Raw genomic sequence first — 24741 nt, forward strand, 5'->3', positions numbered from 1 at the left:
AATCTGTTATAAACCCTAGAAGAACAGGAATTATTCTTAGTTAGATTAGAGGTAGACTAAGGAACAGATGCGTCAGTGGTGTACATCTATGAACTATTTTTAGGGCCCATCTAATAATTTTGAAGAAAAATCTTTAGCCACTAATATGAGTAACACTTTGGGCTTCAACTTAACTGTTACTTGCTTATATTAGTAAAAGTAATGTAGAGAGCTAGTATTTATTGAGAACATACTATTTGCCAGATGATTTGGGGGATATTAGGACATATTAAACAGGTTTAGGGTACTAGAAGTATTCATTAATAAGAATGATTTGAAATGACAATCTAATAAGGGGTTTTAAATTTGGATGGGAAAATGAGGCTGTATTTGGGTGCAAGTAAAAGTGAATATAGGTATGCCTTGGTTTGGTTATAGGTATGTTTTTTGTAATGCTTTCTCTTTTTTATTACTGTAATAATTTCTGTGATTACTGTATACCCTTTGAATCTGCTAAATAAGGGTGTTGTTCCCAGGTATTTTTCTTGTGAAAAGTGATTTATTATTACGAGTACTAAAAATTTGAGTATTTTAGCTGCACACCAAAGCCCTACTTATTAATTGAGTTAAGAGGCCTGTGCTAAGACCTGTGTTTCATATCATATCAAGGAGATACAAATTTTCTTTCTCTAAAGGGTGGATACCTTTCTAAAGTATTTGGTGATTGGGTTTTTAATTTGAATCCCAAGTGGAATTCTGTGGTAGGTTACTACTGTGTTCTGTTTCTTGATTTCATTCTTAATTTTTTATTTCATTCTTAAATTTTTTTAACTTCTTGATTTCATTCTTAAATTTTTTAAAGAATAAGGAAGTTTTGGTTAAAGAATATTAGAATGATCTAATTACCATGTACATAGTTGGTAATTGGGGCTTAAGTGGGGAACTGGATAGCTCTTACTCTAGTAATATGTTTTTCAGGAGAAACTTTATAGTTCTTGGGATTGATCAGTTTAAAGTTCTGAAATTATGTTTTAAATCTGAAATTGAGGAGTCAGTGAGAAGAGGGATAGGAGAAAGATTAGGAGATCTCTAACAGTAGTTGTATTGAGCAGATCTTGTTACCCTGCGTACAGAATTAATGTATGAATTATTATTCGTTTGTAAACTTGGATCTTTCTTTGTGGTAGGACTGAAACATGTTACACTGCTTCTGTTCCCCTATTAGTTATGAGTCTCAACTTTTCAGGGTTCTTGCAGATTATAGATATATTTGTTTCCTTCCCTCCCTCCTCCCTCTATCCATTCCTTCCTTTCAGACAGGAAGAAGAAAGCCTGTAGTACATATGGAAAGTTGTGGAAGTGTGGGCACTTGGGTGGCTCAGTTGGTTAAGCAACTGCCTTTGGCTCAGGTCATGATCCCGGAGTCCTGGGATCGAGTCCCGCATCAGGCTCTCAGCCCTGAGGGGAGTCTGCTTCTCCCTCTGACCTTCTCCCCTCTCATGCTCTCTTTCACCTTATCGTTCTCTCTTTCTCTCTCTCAAATAAATAAATATATTTTTTTAAAGTTGTGAAAGTGAAGGGTAGTGTCCAATGTGTGTTCTACCCAATATTTCAGTTTAGAGGTCTGTGACTGTTTTTGCTCACTGTCGTTTTTTATTGCCCTAGAACTGAAAAGAAAAAAGAATTGCTCCTTGGCTATTTAACTCTTTTATTCCTTAAGAATTATTTATTTATTTATTTATTTATTTATTTATTTGAGAGGGAGAGAGAGAGAGTCACATGCATGGGGGAAAGGGGCAGAGGAAAAGCGAGAGAGAAGCTCAAGTGGAGTCTGTACTGAGCACAGAGCCCTGTGCAGAACTCAGTCCCACTATCCTGAGATTATGACCTGAGCCGAAACCAAGAGTTCTAAACTGAACTGACTGCGCCACTGTTTAACTCTTTCTAGTACCCAGAAAATAGCGCACATGTAATTGGAGTTGCTTTAGAATGAGGAAATGAAACTGAATACTGCATTATGGCAGATTTCAGTGTGGAGTGTAGCTTTAGTAATTTTCTTCCTATAAGAAGCCTGCTAATAATAGATACATATTGTAATGACTTAATAAATTGGACTAATTTCATCCATCTAATAAGATAATTTTTTAAAAATTTTATTTGTCAGAGAGAGAGCACAAAGAAGGGGGAGTGGCAGGCAGAGAGAAAAGCAGGCTCTCCACTGAGCAGGAGCCCAGTGTGGGCTTGACCCCAGGACTCTGAGTTTATGACCTGAGCCAAAGGCAGACGCTTAACTGACTGAGCTACCTAGGCGTCCTAATAAGATTATTTTTAAAAGTTAATGTAAATAAGGAAAAATGTAGAGAGAGTTATGTTAGTAGTCAAAGAAATGTGCATTACAAAAGGGAGATAGGTTAAAACAAATACATTTAAAAGGATTAAAAAAATTTTTTTAATAGATTTTATTTATTTATTTGACAGAGACAGAGATCACAAGTAGGCAGAGAAGCAGGCAGGGAGAGGCCGGGGGCGGGTAGCAGGCTCCCTGCTGATTAGAGAGCCATATGTGGGTCTTGATCTCAGGACCCTGAGATCATGACCTGATCTGAGGGCAGAGGCTTTAACCCATTGAGCCACCCAGGCACCCCAAGGATTTTAAATTTTAACACCTAATATGGTTTCTGTGAAAATAGTTTTATTTTGGATATTTAATGGTTGCATTAATGTTTTATATTCTTTAATTGATACTGCATAGTCAGTTCTGCCTGCCTGTCTGCCTGCTTGTGATCTCTGTCTGTCAAATAAATAAATAAAATCTTTAAAAAAAAATAATTCAAAAGTGAAAATGCTAGTGGAAAACATTTACTGTAGTTTTACTTTAACAACAACAAAAAACTTGATATGTATTAAGATAAAACCTGGGGCCATTGGTCCTTTTTCAGGGAAATGCTGATTTGAAGTGAGAGGTGTCAGGCTCAGTCAGGTTGCTCTCCTGACCAGAGCCATAAACTCAGAACCTATGGAGGCTGTTTCCTTCCAAGTACAAGGAAGTAAACAAAACCTGGGAGAAGTAGGGAGAGAGGACAAGAGATGACCATAAACAAGGAAAGATGCAAAAAGTGAACAAACAGGGATGCCTGGGTGGCTCAGTTGGTTAAGCTGCTGCTTTTGACTCAGGTCGTGATCCCAGGGTTCTGGGATTGAGTCCCGCCCACGTTGGGCTCCTTACTGGGCAGGGAGCCTGCTTCTCTCTCCTCCTCTGCCTGCCACTCTGCCTGCTTGTGTTCTCTCTCTCTCTGACAAATATATAAATATTTTTTAAAAAAGTGAACAAACCAAAAATTTTGTAACTTATGTAAGAGTAGAGGTGTAATAAAGTAAATTTGGTTATTTCTACTGGATAGAATATTATACAGCTGTTAGAAATTATAATTTTGGGGGCACCTGGGTGACTCAGTGGGTTAAGCCTCTGCCTTCAGCTCAGGTCATGATCTCGGGGTCCTGGGAGTGAGCCTCACATCAAGCTCTCTGCTCAGTGGGGAACCTGCTTCCTCCTCTCTCTGCCTGCTGCTCTATCTACTTGTGATATTCTGTCAAGTAAATAAATAAATAAAACTAAAAAAAGGAAATTATAATCTTGAAAATAGCAGTATGAGCAGTACTTTTGTTAGAAAAAAATATTCTAAAATATTGATGAAAGGAAGGATCTCAAATTGGAGAGAATATGGACTCTGGCATGTCTGGATTTGGATCCTAGCCTTGATACTTTCTGAGGATCCTTGGGCTAATTACTTTATCTTTCTGAGCCACAGTTCCTCTATCTAATAATAAGATGCCTGTAGAACTAAACAAAATAATATATATCAAGAGCTTAACGATATTTGGCTAATAGCAGAGAATGGTACATTTTAATTATTATTGGCATATGAATATACCATGTAGTTTAACTATGAAATTGAGGAGAAGAGAATATTGGAAATAATGATGTTAGAGTATTGAAATCATATTCTAAATTTTGTGGAATAAAATTGTTACTAGAATAAAAATGCCTAATGAGGAAACAATTTACCTATTAAGGTAAAAATATAATTTTAATTTACCTATTAAGATAAAATTATTTTACCTATTATTATTAATAAGTATTATTATTAATTAATAAGTATAGATTTACCTATTAAGGTAAAAAAACCACTTCTGTTGCCTGAGATTTTGTTAGGATACTTTATTGGACACCATATTTCCAGATTTCTGAAGCTTGAGATTAAATAATTGGAGTTCAGCTTCTTTCATGTCAGTAAATAAAGAGAAGTGTGCTGAATCCAGAGAGAAAGAAGTCATTGACATATCTTCTTGGCCCTTTTTCTTCAGTCTCATGATAGTAGATAGTGTAGGATGAGTGAACACATGTATATAGGTAGATAGATGTGTATTCTGGAGAGTGATTCTAGTGTTTACAAAACATCACATTTCCTTGTCCCCCAGGGGAGTATGAGTGTTAGAAGTGAATAAAGGATCTTGCCTGAGAACAGGTTAAATTATGCCATCTGCTGTAAAAGCAGGTTAAATTATCAATGTAGGTAAGTTAGGTATGTTAAGTTAAAGGTGGGAGGGACACAGGTTGCATAGAGATAGCATTTTGTGGATAGTACTTTGCCTTGAGAAGGAATCATTATGATACAGTGAATAAACATTGCCAATACAGGCTACCCGCAGAGTCAAAAAGTAGTTTTTTTATATGAAATACTTCTTTATCATGACTGTCTTTTAATGTATATTTTAAATATTTTAGGAGCCACTGGAAGTGGGGAAATGGTCTGTACAATATGTCAAGAAGAGTATTCAGAAGCTCCCAATGAAATGGTTATATGTGATAAGTGTGGCCAAGGTAAACATTGATTTCTTTTAATCTTGTGGAAAAGTTTTATTATATACTTAACGCTCCTGTTGAAGATTAATGATTAAAAGTATTTTACATCGATAACTTGAAGCTGTTATCATAAATTTATTCATCAGTTGTAAATATATTAATGTAGGAGAAGAGTACTAAAAATGCCTTCTTGAAATTGTGTTGCAGTATTTATTAATAAAATAGAATTTGCTTTATGCTTTTTTTGATATTAAGGGTATCATCAGTTGTGTCACACACCTCATATTGATTCCAGTGTGATTGATTCAGATGAAAAATGGCTCTGTCGACAGTGTGTTTTTGCAACAACAACAAAGGTATCTTTTAAGTGTTTTGGGCTAAAGCCCTAAATGGAATTTGTAAGGCACTCTCAACGTAATGATTGTGTACGTTGAAAGTTTATGTGACTGAAATGAGCAATCAGTGCTGGGTAGAAAGAGGTGAGGCTTATTGTTTGACTAATGGCGCTTAAGTGACTTGCAGCTATCCTTGCACTTATTTTCTGATAGTGAGTGGTCTTGGAATTGGGGCAATAATTTGAAAGACAACAAAATAAATAAAGATTATTAGTAGTCAAACAGTTTGTGATATGGTAAGAAATTTAGAATGGAAGTTTCTTTAGAAGTTTCAGAAGCATTTTATGTTAAGGAACTGTATTTAAGATTTTATTCTTCATTCGTTCAAATAACTTTTTCCCTCTAATATAGAGGGGTGGTGCGCTTAAGAAAGGACCAAATGCCAAAGCATTGCAAGTCATGAAGCAGACATTACCCTATAGTGTGGCAGACCTTGAATGGGATGCAGGTCATAAAACCAATGTCCAGCAATGTTATTGCTATTGTGGAGGCCCTGGAGAGTAAGTAAATAGTTATTTCATGCCCTTTAAGTGATTTTTGTTTATATTATCTTTTTTATTTTTGTTATTTATTGTGATATGGAAATGATAATGAATTGTAAATGCATGAAAGTGTCAATAGAATAAGGAGAAAATTAGAGGTCATAGCATCTGTATCATTAGATGTTAGCTAAATAAATGAATCAAGAGTTTTAACTAAGAATGTTTAGAAATTTACCTTTAACTTCTGATTACTGGTCTTTGTTCTGCTTTTTGGAACTAAACAGATATATCTTATCTCTCTTATAAGGTAACTCTTAAAAGTATTTCAATCCAGCAATCATATTTCTCCCTCCCATGGCTCATACTAACACTGTCTTTTTTCCAGGTTAAAATCTCCATTATCATCAAACATTCTTTGTGACATGACTTCTCACCTCTGTCTTTGTTGCTCTCCAGGTTTTGAAAGTTACTCTTGAAATACGGTGTTATGATTAGAAAATGCTTATTAGAAAGTTAGAAAATTCCAAGAATAATCTCACAATATAATTGAGCTATTAGAGTTCAGAACGTTATGCTTCTGTTATTACAAGGGAAGATTCTGTTTACTACTTCTTTTGGGTTGTCTTCTTACTTTTTTTGTTGTTCAGTTTAGGTTTGTGGTGGTCAACTAATACCTCTAATTCCTCTTTTTTTGTGTGTATGTGTAAGCTCATATTAAGTCAAGTTGTGCATCATGTATTTGTACTACATTTAAAAAAATGGTAGTGAATCATATTTTACTCTTTAATTGTAATTATTGGTTTCTTGTGTCCTTCCTCTCAGACTCTGCTTCTCTTAAGACAAATGCTATTTATTTATTTTTTAAAGATTTTATTTATTTGAGAGAGAGAAAGTGAGAGCATAAACTGGGGGAGGGGCAAAAGGAGAGGGACAAACGAGTGGGGAGCCAGACTCCAGGCTCAATCCAAGGACCCCGAGATCATGACCTGAGCCAAAATCAGACGCTTAACCAACTGAGCTACTCAGGCACCCCAGCAAGTGTACTGTTGAGGAGAATCCTGGGTTAGTCATTGTCATTAAAAGTCATTAAGGGACAGTCATTATCATTAACATATTATCTGTTCAAATGCATTACAGGAAATGTCTGTAAAAGTTTACCATGACTGGGACATGAGTTCTTGATGAAACATAAATAAATGAATGTATAGATGAATGAGTTTTTAGCTCTTCATTCTTCCTAATCTCTAATTCTTAATGGAATTTTAAATTTGTGATTTAACCTTTTCATAACAATTCTTAGTTTTAGGTCACCTGCAGATTTAAGAAACATTTGTCTAGTTTCTTTAATCACTTATAAAATAGAGATACAGTGAATAAACATAGAGAATGATCTTTTCCTTTATTCATTTATACCTAGCATTTGGTTTAAAGTATTAATATAGGTGGAAGCCATCATAGACATTTTATGAAGTGGATCATTCATTGTTCTTGAAGTCCCATGACCATGTGAACGGTGTTTGATATTGTTAGCCACTCTGACTTTAGTAGAGGACCTAGCTACCTATCTGGAACATAATTAGCATTTTTTAGTCTTTTGATGAATGAATAATAACCTTACTTAATATCAGTCTTCATTCCTTTGACTGTATGTGGCTTATGGTTAATTGGGGACTGACTTTTTGAGCAAAATAATTATTGGAAGAAAAGGCATTATTTGGGTGACCAGTAAGGACATTACATCAAAACCACATACCAGCTGAAAAGAGAGGATATCCCTAGATAGAGATTCAGTTTTAGCTTCTTCGGCTATCTGAAAAATAACAAAACCTGTCACAAAGGCTTTATATCTGGTAAAGTCTTTGATTAGATTTATAATTATGTTAACCAAATTTATATATAAAGGTGTTATTTTACATTGCTTTTCATTATACTGGAAAGGAATAATGGAAACACTGTGACAATGCAGAGCTGCCTGTGACTATTGGGTATATTGGGCAAACAGCTGTGCACGTCAGTAACCTCTGAACTAATCTCCCTTAGGAGATGTGGAGAGTCAGTGTGAAAAAAAAAATCCTGGGTTTGTTCTTTGGCACAGATTCTTCACTCGTCTAGGAACCAGGCTTTATAAATTCTTGTGGATTAGAAAGGAGGAGTGGAATCACCAGTAGCCTTTTGGGAAAGAAAAAATTTTGTGTTAAATATAGCAGAAATGTTATGGTTAATCATGACTATATTTTGTATAATGCCACTAGATTTTGTTTTGCTTTGTTTTTAAAACTTTACCTGGAAAAGTAGTAATTTTAATCTTTTTATCTTTCTTATAGCTGGTATTTAAAGATGTTACAATGCTGCAAATGTAAGCAGTGGTTTCATGAGGCTTGTGTGCAATGCCTGCAAAAGCCAATGCTATTTGGAGATAGGTAAGAAGGCCACTTGAACTTGACCAATTGATACTTTTTTTTTTTGGCTTTTATACTGTAGTTATGTTTACAGTTTCAGATTTCTAAATGTAATTACAAATAATTTGTGAAGGAATCACTTTAGAGGGAAAATACTGAAATGATAGACTTTATTAAATTATACATAATTTTAAAATGCACATAATTTTTGTGGTTTTAGGTGTTATTCCAGAATAGTTTTAAGTATTTGATCAGTGATTGTATTTGCCCCTATAGCCCCACAATACTCTAAACTATTCCCATTGGTACCTTCCTTTTAAAAACCTCAAAGGGATCCTGTGACAGAAAATTGGAAAAGGCTACAGAACCTTGATACAAAATTTACACCCTCCTCCTGCTATTTGGAATAGCAGAGAGCTCTAGGAAGAAAAATAAAATAGCACTGAACTTGGCATAAAAAACCTGGGTTTTAATGTTGGCTTATGCTGCTTACTGTCTTTCAGAATTTAGGAAGAGAAGCTTATTTTCTTTTATGTTACCAGATTGTTTAAAGCATTGAGTATAACACTGTATATGGGGGCTGCCATCACAGCTCATGGTATACACAAGACATTAGTAAACTGTACCTGTGTATGAACCTGTGTGTGAGCTCTGAATGGCTAATGGGTAAAAAAAAAGTGCTTTTGCCCCCCCCCCCATATATGAACTATTTCATTATTTGTCATTAACTGAAAAACTTTAAATCACAGTGTCATAATTCAGATTATATTTTGCTTTGTGTATCGCTTATCTTTTGTAGGATATGTACTTGCTGAATATTAGCTTTAATTGTTGAATAATTTAGGGACGCCTGGGTGGCTCAGTTGGTTAAGCAGCTGCCTTCAGCTCAGGTCATGATCCCATCGTCCTGGGATCGAGTCCCACATCGGGCTCCTTGCTCAGCAGGGAGCCTGCTTCTCCCTCTGCCTCTGCCTGCCATTCTGTCTGCCTGTGCTCGCTCTCTCCCCCCCTCACTCTCTGATAAATAAATAAAATCTTTAAAAAAAAAATTGTTGAATAATTTATGTTTAGCTTTGATTACTCAGTATGCAACTTTTCTTTTTTCCTTAGGTTTTATACATTTATTTGCTCTGTCTGCAGTTCTGGACCAGAATACCTCAAACGTCTACCATTACAGTGGTAAGTATAGACATTTCTGTTAAGGAACAATAAAGGGCCATATTCTTAAACCTACAGGATGAAATGTTTCTGAATATGTTAACTTGGTTTAAATAAAAATTTGCTTTTCTTTATGCTTGGCTTTCTTTTACTTATCCTTAAACCTGATGTCATTTCAGTAAAGATTATCTAGTTTAATTGCTGAAATAATAAGGCCATTTATTTTCTAATGCATAGAACGTAGCTTCACATACCTTTTAGATTTTCAAAATTCTTATTCATGTTTTTAATTCTTTTGGCCTTCAGAATAGCATACGGCAGAAGAGAGAGGTCTTATACGAAATATGCTGGTTTCTGCTTTAGTGTAATTCTTGGGTATGGGAAGTGTGATGAATTTTGAGAGATTTCTGATAAAATGCTTATAGTAAGTACTTAGAAATTTTTTTTAATTTTGTTTTCATTTTTAAAGATTTTATTTATTTATTTGATAGAGAGGGAGAGAGACAGTGAGAGAAGGACTATAAGTAAGGGGAGTGGGAGAGGAAGAAGCAGACTCCCTGCTGAGCAGGGGGCCTGATATGAGGCTCCATCCCAAGACCCTGGGATCATGACCTGAGCTGAAAGCAGATGCTTAACTACTGAGCCACCCAGGTGCCCCAGTACTTAGAAATTTTTATTAAATGTTTTATGTATTTTAGGAAAAGATAAGATTTAACTCATGACTCAGATAAAGTCTGTTAAAATATGAGCTGTTCTATGGCTTATATATAAGTGAAATGTAGATATTTTTATTATGAGTTATTTTTTCTAATATAGTCACTTCCTCTTTGAATGCATCTTAAGAAATTACTCAAATTCCTTTTAGTTTATGTTTACTACTCAGTATAAGCAAGTATTTAGTTAATGTTTGCCAATTATTTTCATATGTAATTTATTACATTGTGATTATAACTTATGCTGTTGACCCTCTGCTTACCTATATACTTCAATTTGGATTTTTTAATTGCTGTTTTTATTTTTTTAAATGTGATTTCGTAATAACTAAAAACATTGCTTTTGTATATTGTGATTATTTTTGGATTCCAGGGTAGATATAGCACACCTATGCCTTTACAACCTAAGTGTTATTCACAAGAAGAAATACTTTGATTCTGAACTTGAGCTTATGACATACATTAATGAAAACTGGGATAGATTGCATCCTGGAGAGGTAAGTGGTCTTAGAGCTAACTTTATTAGCTACTTGATGTCAATTTTTGTTTTGTTTCTGTTAAAAACAACTAAGATAAATGTATAAGTTAAACATCTATCAGGGCCAGCCCTCTCCTCCTGTTTATTGCCTGTTGACTCGGAAAATGTAGGAGGAAGTAAATTATTTGATTTTCTGAAGTGAGAATCATTATAGTTAAAGATAGGAGGGTCCTTAGTGAAATTCTTATTGTGTATCTTATGTTTCCTCCTCCTGTTTTTCTAAGTTTCTATAGATTTAGGAGATAAAACCAACACTCTTCCTTCCTCTCTTGTTGGTACTCCCTTGTATATAATCTTTTACTTCCAGGAATGGGGGGCACCCAGTAATAGTGTTAGAGTAATGTGTTAGGGAGTAAAGCTATTCTAACTGGAGATTATCCCCCTCATTCTGACATCTCATTTTGCTTTTCATTTGGGAAGTCTAACCACTTATGCTGGTTTACAGAGTCTTTAAAAAAAAAGCAATGTAAAAGTTAATGCATGTTCTTTGAAGAAGATTTTGAAACAGTGGACAAGCATAAAGAAGAAACTTTAGTGGTTAACCTGTTTTAAGGATTTATTTTGAATTATTAAAATCTAGATATTAACTACTCTTAGCTAAATGTTTTATTTTTTGTTTTGTTTTTCATTTAGAGAAGGTGGGAGTGCTGGGATGGGGCAAAGGGAGAGGGAGAATCTTAAGCATGCTCCACACCCAGCATGGAGCCTGACCCTGGGGCTTTGTCTCACAAACCTGAGATCATAACCTGAAGAGTCAGATGCTTAAGGGGCTGAGCCACCCTGGCACCCCTAACTACTCTTAGCTTAAATAAAAATTTTGTTTTATAATATGTGGAATCAGATGTGTGAATTTTAGTCACATTACTTTTGGAAGAGGTAAAAGTTGTGTAAACTAAAGAAGTTTAGGAAGAATTTTTACTTTTGTAGCTTTTAGACATGGGGCAGTTTATAAATGGTTCATGTCAAATAGTATATCAGGGTATTTTGAGTTGTTTTGGGGGTTTTATGGGGCATCGGGGAGAGCATAATGCACATTTAAAAGCTAGTTTGTGGTAGGTCAGTTGTGCAAATTATAAAACAAACACTTGCAGGATATTTTGATTTTTTTAAGTAAAAGATATTATTAAAATTAATTGAGCTAAGATGTTTTGAGTGTTAGAAGTTGGAGCACAACATTCTTTTCTGTTATATGTTTTTTCCAGATGAAATTTGAGAGAAAACCAGTGTCTTGCAGAGTTGATAAATTTTAATAGTAATGATTAGTAATAATAGTAATAGTAATAATAATGATGGGTAATAAATTTTAATAGTAATGATTAGTAATAATAGTAATAGTAATAATAATGATTGGTAATAAAAGAAAAAAGTAAGTATAAGGCACTAGTGGCTATAAGGTTCATTATAGTCATCTTTAATATTTAATACTTTAATGAATACTTTTTTTTTTTTTTTGGTTTTTTTATTTGACAGAGAGAGAGAGGGATGACAAGTAGGCAGAGAGACAGAGGGGAAAGCAGGCTCCCTGCTTCTGAGCAGAGAGCCTGATGCGGGACTTGATCCCAGGACCCTGAGATCATGACCTGATCCGAAGGCAGAGGCTTAACCCACTGAGCCACTCAGGCGTCCCTACTTTAATGAATACTTTTTTTTTTTTTTTTTTTTTTAAATATTTATTTATTTGAGAGAGAGAAAGTGAGACAGATCATGAGCAAGGAGAAGGTCAGAGAGAGAAGCAGACTCCCCGTGGAGCTGAGAGCCCGATGTGGGACTCGATCCCAGGACTCCAGGATCATGACCTGAGCCGAAGGCAGTCGTCCAACCAACTGAGCCACCCAGGCGTCCCTTAATGAATACTTTTAAAGTGCTTTGTTTCTAACCATGGTTCCTTCAGCACTTCATATGCAGATACATCTCTATTCTTAGTACATTTTATGTTTCACATGATTAAATTCTGTAGTAATTACTTCGTTGTAGACAGTGGGCACACATTTAAAAACTCTTACTTTATTTCAAATGCTTTCTTTTATTAAAATGGAAAATTATACTTAGGTTTTATTTAAGATGCTGAAAATAGAAAACAAAAATCACAATTAGACTATTAGTCTAGACAGTTAGTCTAAGAAATTAATTCAGTTTATGAATCTCAGGTATTTTAGTTCTAGCTATACTTCTGATACATATAAAAAATTTATTAGTAGATACATGTTTTCATTTTCTGTAGCTTATGTGATGTCTTAGAAATAAGACATGCATTCAATTCAATTTCTTATTCTTTGCCAATAAGGAAATTTTTTAAATTTAAAAATTAAGAACATTATACTCTAATAAAACTTTACAATGGAAAAGTTTACTTTTCTGGGGAGTGTTTCCATTTTTTGGAGCCATCAAGTATATTTTCAGAACAAGTGACTTTCTAATCATTTCCCATTGCTTTTTCCCTGCATTAAAAAAAAAAACAAACCAAAATATTCAGACTTAGATTAGTCGTTCCATCCTCAAATATTTAGAGATGAAAGCTCAGCTTTTAACTCTCTGTATTAATCTTTTAAATCTTTATAATGTCATGATTGATTTTGAGAGTACGATTTAATAATAGAGACTATAAAATTTATGCCTGCCTCAACATTTATTTGTAACATTTATATGTAATTAATTAACTAATGTAACTTAGTTTAGTTTTAAATGTTTGTGATAATAGAAACAAAAATAATACAAATAATGGATTATTCCAGATCATTAAAGTAGTGTATTTTTGGTTAACTGAAATTGAATTGCAAATTGAGTTTTGTCACTAATCCAGATTTAGTTTTACGAAACTTTCTTTTTGTTTATAAAGACTTTTGTGTTAAAAAATCTTTTTTATAAGATAGGTTTAATTACTTAAAAAATATGGGAAATCCTGCATGTTAAGTGTATTGTCATTTGAACACTGGTTCTTACTATAAATACAATCGATTATATGACATAGACACTTGGTCTAGAAGGTTCTTCTCAGAATGAAACAAACAAAAAAAAATGGTTGTGATTTAACTCTCTCTTAAATGTGGAGTTTTTTTCCTCCATGTGGATAAAGGAAAAAAATCTTGTGATGACTTGAGAAGTTGATTGAGAGTTTTATGGCTTTTTGTTTAGGAATATATATATGGACACACTAATCACAGGGAGGTACTTACATTAATTTTCTGAGCTGAATTAGGACTTAATTTAATATGTGATAACACTGGCCAAAGTTTAATAGTATTTCTATATTATTTTGGAAGTCCTGTAAATACTTACTTCAATTTCTAATTACTTAGAGCAATCTTAATAGAATCAGTGGTATCCTTTTAGTGTTTTATGCTTTTTTTTTTGATATAAAGGAAATGCTATGACTTCTTTTATAACAAGTTTCAAAAATATTTGAAGGCAAATTTGCCATTTATGTATATTTCTTTTCTTAGTTGGTTATTTCAGGATTGTGAAGAGTGGTTGAAACTTAGAACATACTGGAACATAATGATAGTTCTATATCCTGTTTTCTTTTGCGATTTTTGTTTTCTTTCTTTTACATCTTTGAGACTTTGTGCCTTATATAGACTGAATGAGCAATTTGAGAAACTGTTGTTTTGTAATTTTTTTTTTTTGAGATTGTAAAAATATATAATGCAATATTTGAGATCCAAATAAAGGTTGCTTAAGGGTTTTTATTTAGAATGAGGAAATAACTGTTGTACCAGGTTGGTTTTGAGAGTTAAAAAGAAATATTCATACTTCAGAATCTAATTATTATTATTTGTCCTTAATTTCTAATGTGATCTGAAATCCTAGTTTTATAAAGGCAGCCTACTTTTCTGTTAATGGTAATCTTAAATTTCAGCCCCCAAAGATTCATAGCAGAGTAGTATATTGAGTGCTACCTTTTGAAGGATGTAGGGAGAAAGTCATAAACTTAAATGAAATACTATAGCACGTACGATGTTTTGGCTAGAGAAAAAAAAATGAATAATAGAGGTGGTATAATATTTTAAAATGAAAATTATAAGAAATATGATTAACAACAATACTTGAGGCTTTGAGTGTTTTGTATTATTATACAGCTGTATAGGTTAGCAAATAAATTACTTAACCCTGTTTTGCATACTTAAGCCTAGGCAGCATGGAATTCAATATTGGTAATTCAAAGGTATATTTTATTGAAAGGAAGAGCTATAACTATACCTAATAGCATTTATATCTATAAAGAAATTTACAACCCTGAGAGTCAAAGCATAATGTGAGATTAGTGTCTGTGGTGGGAGAAACGAAAATGGATATTATGTTAGCAGTATTATAAACCTCATGATCAGATGGTAGACTTAGAATATGGTGCTGTTTTAATACAGATTATTTGATTTAAACTATAATGTCTGTACTTTGGGTCTTCAAAATGCAGAAAGGGATCCCTTGGCCCCATAATGCAAGTTCAAATATATATAGTTCTATGGAAAGTAGTTTTGGAGTGCTGAAGGAACTTACAGATAAAATATCTGAGAAACCATAGAGAGCAAGTACCAAAAGAAAGAGTTCATTGTGCTTTTCAAAAAGTAAAAGAGGAATAGATTTGAGAAATAGTTTTGTTGTTGATTTTCAGCAAGATTGTAGAGTACATTTTCCAGATGTGTGGTTTGTGAAGATTTAAAAAGCTATAAGGAAAAACACTTTTATTAGAATAAATCATATTAAATATCCACCCTCCCCCCCCGTTTTATATGGTTAGCCACACTGGTAAGTCAAATGCTATAGGTATAGTATAAACATAGTGTAACTGAATTCCATATTAGGTACTAAAATTTGAACTGGTTAAAATTAAAAGTAAAAAATGGATATGTAACCAGTTGAATAATAGAAACAGAAGCATTCAATGGCTTGGAAATACTCTTGAGGGAGATTCTAATGGAGAGCCACAGGATTCTGTCTTTGTGTCTAATTTTAAGAAGGATGACAGAATCAAGAGAAAAGATTATCTCAAACACTGACCTGAAAACAAAACAAATTAACAATAGTTACTAATAAGTTCTGCTCTTAGGCTTAAATACACATCCAGCCAGTTCAGAAGAAGCAGTGTATGATAGCGAATACTTGATTTCATCAGTTTATCTGACAAGATTTTAGAGTTCAGGTGAGGAGGTGGGGATGAGCAAGAGATGAAATTAGCCAATGTGTTTGCTAAAAACTTTCAACCTACTCTTAAACTTAGGCATCTTATACTTAGACATGATATCTCCTATCAAATATTTGAAGAACTGTCTTGTAAGAGAGGACTAGAAGAGTTCCAGGAAGGAAGATTTGTCCACCTGTGAAATGGGCTTCCTCAGTGGGTGTCTCATCAGCTTTCATCATTGCTAGTATTTAAACCAAGGTTGAACACCTATCAGTACTATAAAAGGGACTGCAGTGTTGATGGAACCTTGAATTACATGGACACTGCAAGTGTCCTTCAGGCTTTAATGTCTGTTGTGTTATTTCTTTTTTAATAGAAATTCTCTTTCATTGAACACTGCAGAAATTACAGTAGGAGGAAGTAATAGGGTATAGAGGTATGAGCACCAGACTGTCCTATTTCTTTTATTTTCTAAAAGCACCCAGTGCATTAGCACAGTATGGGCTGTTAGTGAATGTTGAATGGATGGACTTATTGTCACTTGGGTTCAGAATTTTAGCTCTTTCACTAACCAGCCATTGAATTTGAGCATTTCATTTAACTTTTATATCTGTTAATTAATCTATAAAATAAAGAGAGTTGGAGTAGATGACTCTGTAAATTTCTTCTATCTCTAACATTCTATCTGACAGATTTGTTTACTCTTCTTGAAGCAATTCTGAGCTTTGATAAATTGATAAAAAACATACTGGTGGTACTCTTGGAAGTCAGCTATGATATTCTGGATTTATTTATTTTTTTAAGTTTTTGTGATTTTAACTAAGAATGGTCCTTTTATAAGAATTTAGAATTTTTTTGCTATTGGGCCCTAGGCTTTAAACTTAGAAGAAGAGGCAGAAATGACTCTTGAAGAAGCCTTTTGAAATCAAAAAACACTTTGTAGAATTGAATAGATTTTTAAATGATTTTTGATGATAAAATATTACTGAGACACTTTGAGTTTTAGGGCTGGCTAGTATCTGTAAGTTTTCTGAAAACAACCCCTCCCCTCCAGTTTCACAGAATTTTTCAAAGTTATGGAGATTATTGGTAAATAAAATTTTATGTTTTCATTACTTTTTATACTCCTCCCTAATAATATCTATTAGATCCAATATATGGTTAATATTAAAGTCATTCTAATATATTATTTTCTCAGATTACAGAATTAAATTTAATAACTAAGAAAATTCCATTCTTTTAACATTTTCCGGTTTACAGTTCTTTCAGCCATATCATTTGATTCACATAATTACTAGTGAAGTAATTAGGGGAGGATTTTTACTCCCCTTTTTATAGATAAGAAACAATCTTAAGAGGTTAAATGGCCTTAGATCATGCAGCTAGTCAGTGAGGACCTGGAATTAGAATTTAGATCTTCTGACAGTACACTTTTCTTCTGCATCACATTGCCTCTGTCTAGCACCTGTATATTACTAATTGATGAAATTATAGTGCGTTAAATTGTTTCTTGATACTTCACAGCTGGCAGACACACCAAAATCTGAAAGATATGAGCATGTTCTGGAGGCATTAAATGATTACAAGACCATGTAAGTTGATTTATTTTGTGTATCCCTATGAGGGAGACATTTAGTAAGTATAAGGAATAATGGCATTGTTTAAGGTTTGTGGGATTGGTGTTTAGAACTAGTACAAACCATTTTAAACTTTTTAATGTCCTGTTTTTTAGTCTGAGTAAACAGTGATTCTCAAGGGTTGGAGAAGGGAAAAGCAATCCTCTGGGAATGGTGATTGAGAGGCAGACATACCAATATCTTAGGAATTTGGCCTATTCAGTTGAAAAACATATTCAGTGATGACTTGTTTTTATAATGCAGTCTCCTGAAAATAAAATCTTAGCTGGTGGGAAAATGTTAAACGATAGTGGAAAATACTGTAGAGCATATTGGTTTTAAAATGATTATGAGATCTTCTAAGATTTTAAGATTAGTTATTGTCAACAGTTAGAGAAAAGTAGTATTAGTACTAAATTTTTGATAATTGGTTATTGTTTGATATATTCTTGTATGGGCTTTCCTTTTTTTTAAAAAAGTCTACATTTTAAAAAAACACTTAAAAATTGCAATAGAAAAAAAATTTTTAAGTGTTCGGGCTGGCTGTAACCAACCATTGAATTATTTTATAAAATTTTTGTTTCTAACAAGTTGCTTCTTTTGAACTGGACAACATTCCCTCCTTAAAAATGTTATAATACTAGTGCCTAGCTAGATACTTAGGCCAGTTAAAAAAGCCATAAAGTGCCTGAGCAGTTACTGTACTGGTAAAAAGTACTTTACAGGATGTGAATTCTGTAATCCAATTTAGGGTACCAGAAATAATACATCTATTCCTATTATGATAGAAATATTAGCTCCCATTTCTCAAACCTGCGTAACAGTGGAAGAATATTCCAAGCAATTTGGTGTGTGGTTCCTCAGGTTAGGCAGGGCCTAGTAGAACGAAGGTAGGTGAGGTGTTTTGGAGTAGGGAGCCTGAGGACTTTGGGAAACAGTCATGAAACACATTTTTCAGAGACCTAAACCCAGATGGAAATAACTTTTCCCTGCTCCATGTTATTTCCAATTCTGGAACTGACATACTGGAGACTCCTTTTATTTTTTGAACCTCTCATACTGGGTCCCCTTTTCCACTCTTAACAGCTGTTACTTTCTGACTAGGTTTCTCCCCTCATAGATCCACTCTGAAATAGAATTCTTCTTTTCCTAAACCTTTCTTGAAATCTTTTAAACAGATGACACTGAAATCTGGAAAAGCACATTTTAGGACTAAAAAACGACCATGCTTTACTCTTCTTCCTTTAAAAAGTTAGAAGTGGACATGTGCTCTTCTCTTCTGATTCTTTCCCTCCCTCCTTACTCCTCCATTATATCCTACTATGGAGTGGCTCTGGAGCAGATAAGAATCAAGGAAAGGAAAGCAAAGAGAAAGAATGAGTTTTTATAGTATTGGGTGGACTTTCATGTATAAAGGCTTTACATCTGAAAGTTATGAGTTAGGGTCTGCCATGTATATGTGTTCAGTTTTTAAATTTTTAGTTAATTTTTTTAAAAATTTAGGTTTATGTCTGGGAAAGAAATAAAGAAGAAGAAGCATTTGTTTGGGTTGCGAATTCGTGTTCCTCCTGTGCCACCAAATGTGGCTTTCAAAGCAGAGAAAGAACCTGAAGGAACATCCCATGAATTTAAAATTAAAGGCAGAAAGGCATCCAAACCTATATCTGATTCAAGGTAAAAGTGATCTGTGGCTTAGTTTTTCTCTTTAGCTTATTTGTAACTAAAAATGTGTTATTTAGTCTCATTAGTATATTTGAAAGTACAAGTGGTAGTTACCTTGATTTGTTTTCCTGTTTATAATTTCTTGCTTAGACAAGGTACAAAGAGTTAATTTAATTTAGATGTTTATTTATTTATTTTAGATCTTAGGCTTTCCAGGAATAAGTCCTGTTGATTTTGTTAGACAGTTTAAGTACTGGCCTGTATATTTGTTTGTTCATTTCTCATCCATCCATCCATCCATCCATCCATCCATTCATTCCATTTATCAAGCATCTTATTATGTAAGTGCTGGAGATATAATAACAAGACAGACTTTGTTTTTGCCCTGATGGTATTAATAGTATAGTGGGAAGGAAAGGTGATAAACAAAACAATTACAGGTCATGTTAGGCCATCTTGGACATAGCATATGGGTTTAGATTGTTCTGGGATGGATATAGGTAAAGCAGTCTACTTTTAAAGAAGGAAGCTTAAGGAGAGCCTATTTAAGATGATACTTAAGCTGAAATTCAAAGAATGAGACAAACAATGTGCAGAACAAAGGGAAGAGTACTGCAGGTGGTGGAAATAATAAGTATGAAGGCTGTGAGGCATGTTGTAGGAACTCACAGACTAGTAGGGGATGAATGAGGGCTAGAGAGCAGCATCAGGTGTTGGAAAGTTGGGTGGGACTTGATCTTTAGAGTCGTGTAGGTCTCCTAAGGAGTTCGGATTGTTTTTAATGATGAGGAGCTGTTTAAAGATGTAAGCAGACTGAATTATCCTTTAAAAAGACATCTTTGTATGCTCTTTGGAGAATGGATAGGTATAGAGGTAAGAATAGAAGCAAAGGAAACGAAGACTGCTGCAGCTGTGTAGGTGAAAGATTGTCTGAGTAGTGCTATCAGTCAAATGGAGAGAAAATAGATTTAAGATCTCTGTTGGAGGCAGAATTTATTGACTTTACTAATGAATTAAATTTATGAAAAAAACGGAGGAGTGAAGAAGTTATATAATGCTCCGATTTCTGGCTTGAGTAACTGGTGGGTGGTGATTATCTGTTATCAAGCCCTGCAAGAGCAGATTTGGCAAGGTGAGTGAAGCATTCTTCTGTCTCATACTAATTGAATTTGAGATTTTTACAAGGGATATCTAAGTGATGATGATGTTAGATATAGACTTCTGGGTCTGTAAGTCAGGAGTTCCTGAGAGGTCAGGGCACATGATACAAATTTGGAAGCTGATTTATAAGGCCATGAAAATGAATGAAATTACCTAGGAAGCAATAGCTGGGGTGGGGAGGGAGTTACTGTGGCCCCAAATAATGCCCTGTTATCATTTGGAGATTTGGAAGAGGTGAAATAAACAAGAGAGACTAAAAAGAATGATCAGTGAGATAGGAGGAAGCCGAGAAAGTTTGGTGTTTTTGAAAACCAAGAGAAAGGGAAGTGTTTCAAGAAAGATTAATGTATTAAACAGTATTGAATGCTGCTGAGAAGTGGATTTAAGATGAGAGAAAAATGTTTATTGCCAAAGATAGTATTCTGTTATTAGTGACCTTAACAAAAACAGGGGTTTTTGTTTTGTTTTATTTTGTTTTGGAGAGGAAAGAATAGAAGTCAGATTGAAGTGGGTTAAGGTATGATTGAATCCAGCACTACTCAATTAACATGTCAAAACTGGGCTTTTTCTACTAATAAAAGGGGCATAGGCAGATTGAAAATAATGATGATAATAAAGGAAAAGTGGAAAATAGGAAAGGAAATCTTTAAGAAATCTGAATGAGAAGGGAGAAAGTAGAAAGGGAGGGCATGTGTCAACAGCACTCCAAAGTAGTTTTATTGTGAAGAGAGGTAGACAAATGGAAGCTGAAGAGGAGAAGGAAGTACTCAAGTGATGGCTTTTTAATAGATGGAAAATTAATTGGAAGCTATCTTTATATACTGGTAGGAATGATCCAGTGGAGAAGAGAGAGGGAAGGTAATTGAAGATATCTTAAAGTCCTTGAGAAACTAAAAGGGAAGGGATTTAGAACATAAATATGTTTTTGATAGGACTTTTTGATAGGACTTACACCCTTTTGTTGAAATTGGGTGAAAATGGCTACAGATGCTAGTTCTGTTAGAGATTTAGAAGATGACTGAAGTTACTGCTTAGTAGCTTCTATTTTCTTAAAGAAATACTGAGGTGTGAAGAATGGCTGAGAGGATTGTGCAGAGAGGGAAATTTAAGGAGCAAATAAAAGGTATGAGATAGTCATCTTGGAGGTAAGAAAAGGTAAATTACAGTGTTTCATATCCATTTGAGTTTGTAGTAAAGTAGATACTGCTTTCAAGTTTTTTTTCCCTAAAGGAAAGCATACTTATTCTTAGCACTTTCAGATTTTATCATTAACCCTTTGCTATCAGTTGCCCATTTTATGAATTAGAAAAAAGGTTTACACAAATTTTCTCATTCCTGTCATATTAATAAGATACTCCATCTATGTTAGCTATCAGGTTTTCATTTGATGCCACCAGGAAATGGTTCAGCTTTCGTTAAAGGCATTGTTTATTCCTTCTGGGTCCTATATATGCATTGGTGCTTTTAATCTGAGAGTACTTTCTTTAGTCCAAGAGTCCTCTATAAATGTTGATTATCTTTCAAAAAAAAAATGTATACCCCATCTACCTTATCCTTGAGAGTTTTGATTATAGTTCTAGTTAAGCTTTTTTCCTCTAGTTCCCCAACTTTCTCCTTCCTTGTACTTTCCCAACTTTAGTTTGGTGTCTGAGTAGTTGTTTTCTAGTTTTCTCCATTTACCTCTTTCTAGCCCATTATATAGTAGTATTCCTCCTTTTCCATGTTTTTTAATTAATTTTTCCTGGGTGACTTTCTTATGGCACTGAATTATTAGCCTGCTTGTATACACCTTTGTCAACTTCTAACTATACTGTGAACCCCTTAGCACAGGGAAGATCTTTGTATTCCTATTATCTGATACCCCTTTTCTATGGTGGATAATGTTTGTTGAGTAAATGAAGTAGATGTTCTGTATGTTGATATTTGTCCTTTCTTTTTTTCCTTTCTGTTAATTAGAGATGTCCTTGACTATTGCTTTTTCCCCCTTCCTAATGGTTGACATTTACTTTCATGTCTCAAAAATGGTTTTCTAGAGCTTTCTGATTGTGTCTTTTGAATGACTCCCTGCCTGATATGATGAATTCCTTCCTCTATACTCTGCCACCCTGGGCTTCATTCTCTGATAAACATCATTCAAGGAGATAGATAGATAGATACTCATTTCTAAAGGCAACCTGTGTTTATAACTAAAATATTTTAATGCAGACACTTCCTGGCTCCACATGGGTAACTATTAAATTTGTAATCACTTTTAGTAATAAATTCTTGAAAGATCTCCCAAATACCCACATAGTAACAACCTAAACTAAGAAATCTTCCATCCAGTATAGTAGTCTGCTTTTGTTTTTGCTTTTTAACTTTAAGATGTTATATATTTTTCAGAATTGTAGTAAAGAGAACACTTTTTCTTAAACCTTTCATACATAAATATTTCTCAAGAAATGTATATTTAAATTGAAATGTATTATCTATGCACTTGACTAAACTTGTAGATTCAACTTTAATTTTTTATATTACCATTAATATAAAAAAAGTATAACCTAATTATTATGTAAGTAGGGTGTATATTATACATTGTCTTTTTATTTTCTTTATGCAGAGATTAAATACATAATGGTTTTATGTTTCAGGGAAGTAAGCAATGGCATAGAAAAAAAAGGAAAGAAAAAATCTGTAGGTCGTCCACCTGGTCCATATACAAGAAAAATGATTCAGAAAACTGCTGAGCCACCTTTGGTAAGAGGATGTGTTAATATATGTTTTCAGAGAGGAAAGAAGCTTGAAATTAACTGAAAAATGAGTATCTTTTCCAGTTTCTTCAGAATCATGCTTTAAATGTTACTTTTTATTTTCCAGGATAAGGAATCAATTTCAGAGAATCCTACCTTGGATTTACCTTCTTCTATAGGGTAAATAGAAAGTTATTTTTTCCTATCCTAGGAATTTTCTTTTGGGGGAAAATGAGTATTTCTATTGTTATGTAATATAGTCGTTATACCATTTAAATTTTTTTGTCTCAGGAGAACTGAGGGAACTGCACATACATCTAATACCTCAGATGTGGATTTCACGGGTGCTTCCAGTGCAAAAGAAACTACCTCGTCTAGCATTTCCAGGCATTATGGGTAGATATTTTATATTCTTATTCCTTACTAATTTTCTTCTAGATAATTTTTTCTTTGTAATGATTAAATACATCCTTAGCATTTGAAAGTGATACAAGTATGCCTTTGAGTGTTTAAGAAGCAATCTATATGTAGATTCCTTAGGTTGTTAATATTTATCAGGTCATTTTGCTGTGTACACAGAAAAGAGGTATAATGGTGTTTATAGGTTATATTCTTTTCCCTGAGACCTTTTTATACTTATAATATTTAGGTATGCCTTGCTTTAGGAAGACTTTTCTTTTTTTAAATATCTGAATCAGACATGCACATCCTTTTGTTACTAAAAAGATCTTAAACTCAGGATTTCTATCAGTAGCAGACTTCTCAAATATTTTAGTTAACCTGATTTTTTAGAAGGATACCTCTATTAAAGATATGTCAGTTATGAGAAGATAGTTTGCAAGTTTTTATACTTCCCTTAGTTTAATTTTTGTCCACAATTTAGAAACTGCTCATGTAAATCATACAAAAGTCAGAGTATTAAAGAGCTTAAAATGTAACTTATTTTTTAATGAATTGTGTAGAATAATGTGAACTGTTTTGGCCTCTTATCCAAGCACTTTGCTAATCTTCCTTTATACATTGTCTTATTTAATTCTTAAAACAATCTTTTGAGTTGTAGGTCTTGTTACTTCCATTTTAAAGATGAAGAAACTAGAACTTGAGAGAGTTTTAAGAAACATGCCCAGACTAGCATGTTTATTAACAAGCATAAGAGAGCTGGGATGTTGAGTTGAGCAGTGTGATTGTAATTTTTGAATTTAGCTATTCAAATTTAGATATTCAAATTAAATGTAAATTTGAATTTAGCTATTAGGCTATATTCTCCCCTTGTTATAAGGTTATACAATCATTGAATTTCTGAGTCAAAAAGGACCTCAGAGATGATCTAGTTCTACCCCCCCACTTGACCTCTTCACAAAAGAGAAGACAGAGGATATGAGATTTGAATTTGGCCAATATCATAGAGCTAGATTCAGGGTACCCTGATTTCTAGTTTATGTTTATTCCAGTTCATTACATTACTTCACTAGCCCTAGAACTGGTAATAAGAGAACATTTATTCTAGTTCTACCATCTTTTTAAGCACATGGAACAATGTTGTATATAAAGTAGGTGCTTATTAAGTATTTACTGCATTGAATGAGTGAATGAACTGTCTTCTTTTTAATGATAAGACTGTTGACGATTTCTGACTAATATGAATAGGCCTCTTCTTGGTAAGAATATGTCTCATTGGCCTCGTAATTAAAAACTTCCTCTGATTCTTTTAAGCTTAATAGTACATTGTTAAGGAAGAAAAGCTCTTCAAAGGTCAGCCCCAAGAAGGTGATGGAATCTAACGAAGGCGAGTGATAATCCATTTATAAAAATAGCATGTATTGTTTTGGTTTGGCTGATTTTTATGTCAGCAAGGGTATATACTTACAGTAGAGTGATAGAAAAAAAATCTGAGAATATATTGTTTGGGCAAGATAAGCTTTATAA

General features: G+C 33.7%; 1 protein-coding gene across 7 annotated transcripts in view; it reads left to right on the top strand.

The window, feature by feature from the left end:
• The window catches only part of MTF2 (metal response element binding transcription factor 2), a 60794-nt gene that overhangs the window by 33586 nt on the left and 2467 nt on the right, over positions 1–24741 (top strand). For 5 of the 7 annotated variants that reach the window (XM_013056143.2, XM_004752591.3, XM_045064868.1 and 2 more), the window contains 11 exons: positions 4766–4861; positions 5099–5199; positions 5590–5738; positions 8045–8140; positions 9230–9298; positions 10364–10487; positions 17172–17239; positions 18767–18937; positions 22717–22822; positions 22943–22995; positions 23107–23211. In XM_013056143.2, coding sequence (XP_012911597.1) covers positions 4786–4861; positions 5099–5199; positions 5590–5738; positions 8045–8140; positions 9230–9298; positions 10364–10487; positions 17172–17239; positions 18767–18937; positions 22717–22822; positions 22943–22995; positions 23107–23211 — 1118 coding nt within the window. In that variant the 5' untranslated portion in view covers positions 4766–4785. Of the gene's footprint in view, positions 1–4765; positions 4862–5098; positions 5200–5589; positions 5739–8044; positions 8141–9229; positions 9299–10363; positions 10488–17171; positions 17240–18766; positions 18938–22716; positions 22823–22942; positions 22996–23106; positions 23212–24528; positions 24602–24741 lie in introns of all 7 variants that reach the window. The other 2 variants (XR_006601822.1, XM_013056141.2) reach the window with 2 other exon arrangements.

The sequence above is a fragment of the Mustela putorius genome, unplaced genomic scaffold (genome assembly GCF_011764305.1).
Source record: "Mustela putorius furo isolate JIRA1106 unplaced genomic scaffold, ASM1176430v1.1 tig00003853_pilon_pilon_pilon, whole genome shotgun sequence".
Taxonomy (NCBI): domain Eukaryota; kingdom Metazoa; phylum Chordata; class Mammalia; order Carnivora; family Mustelidae; genus Mustela; species Mustela putorius.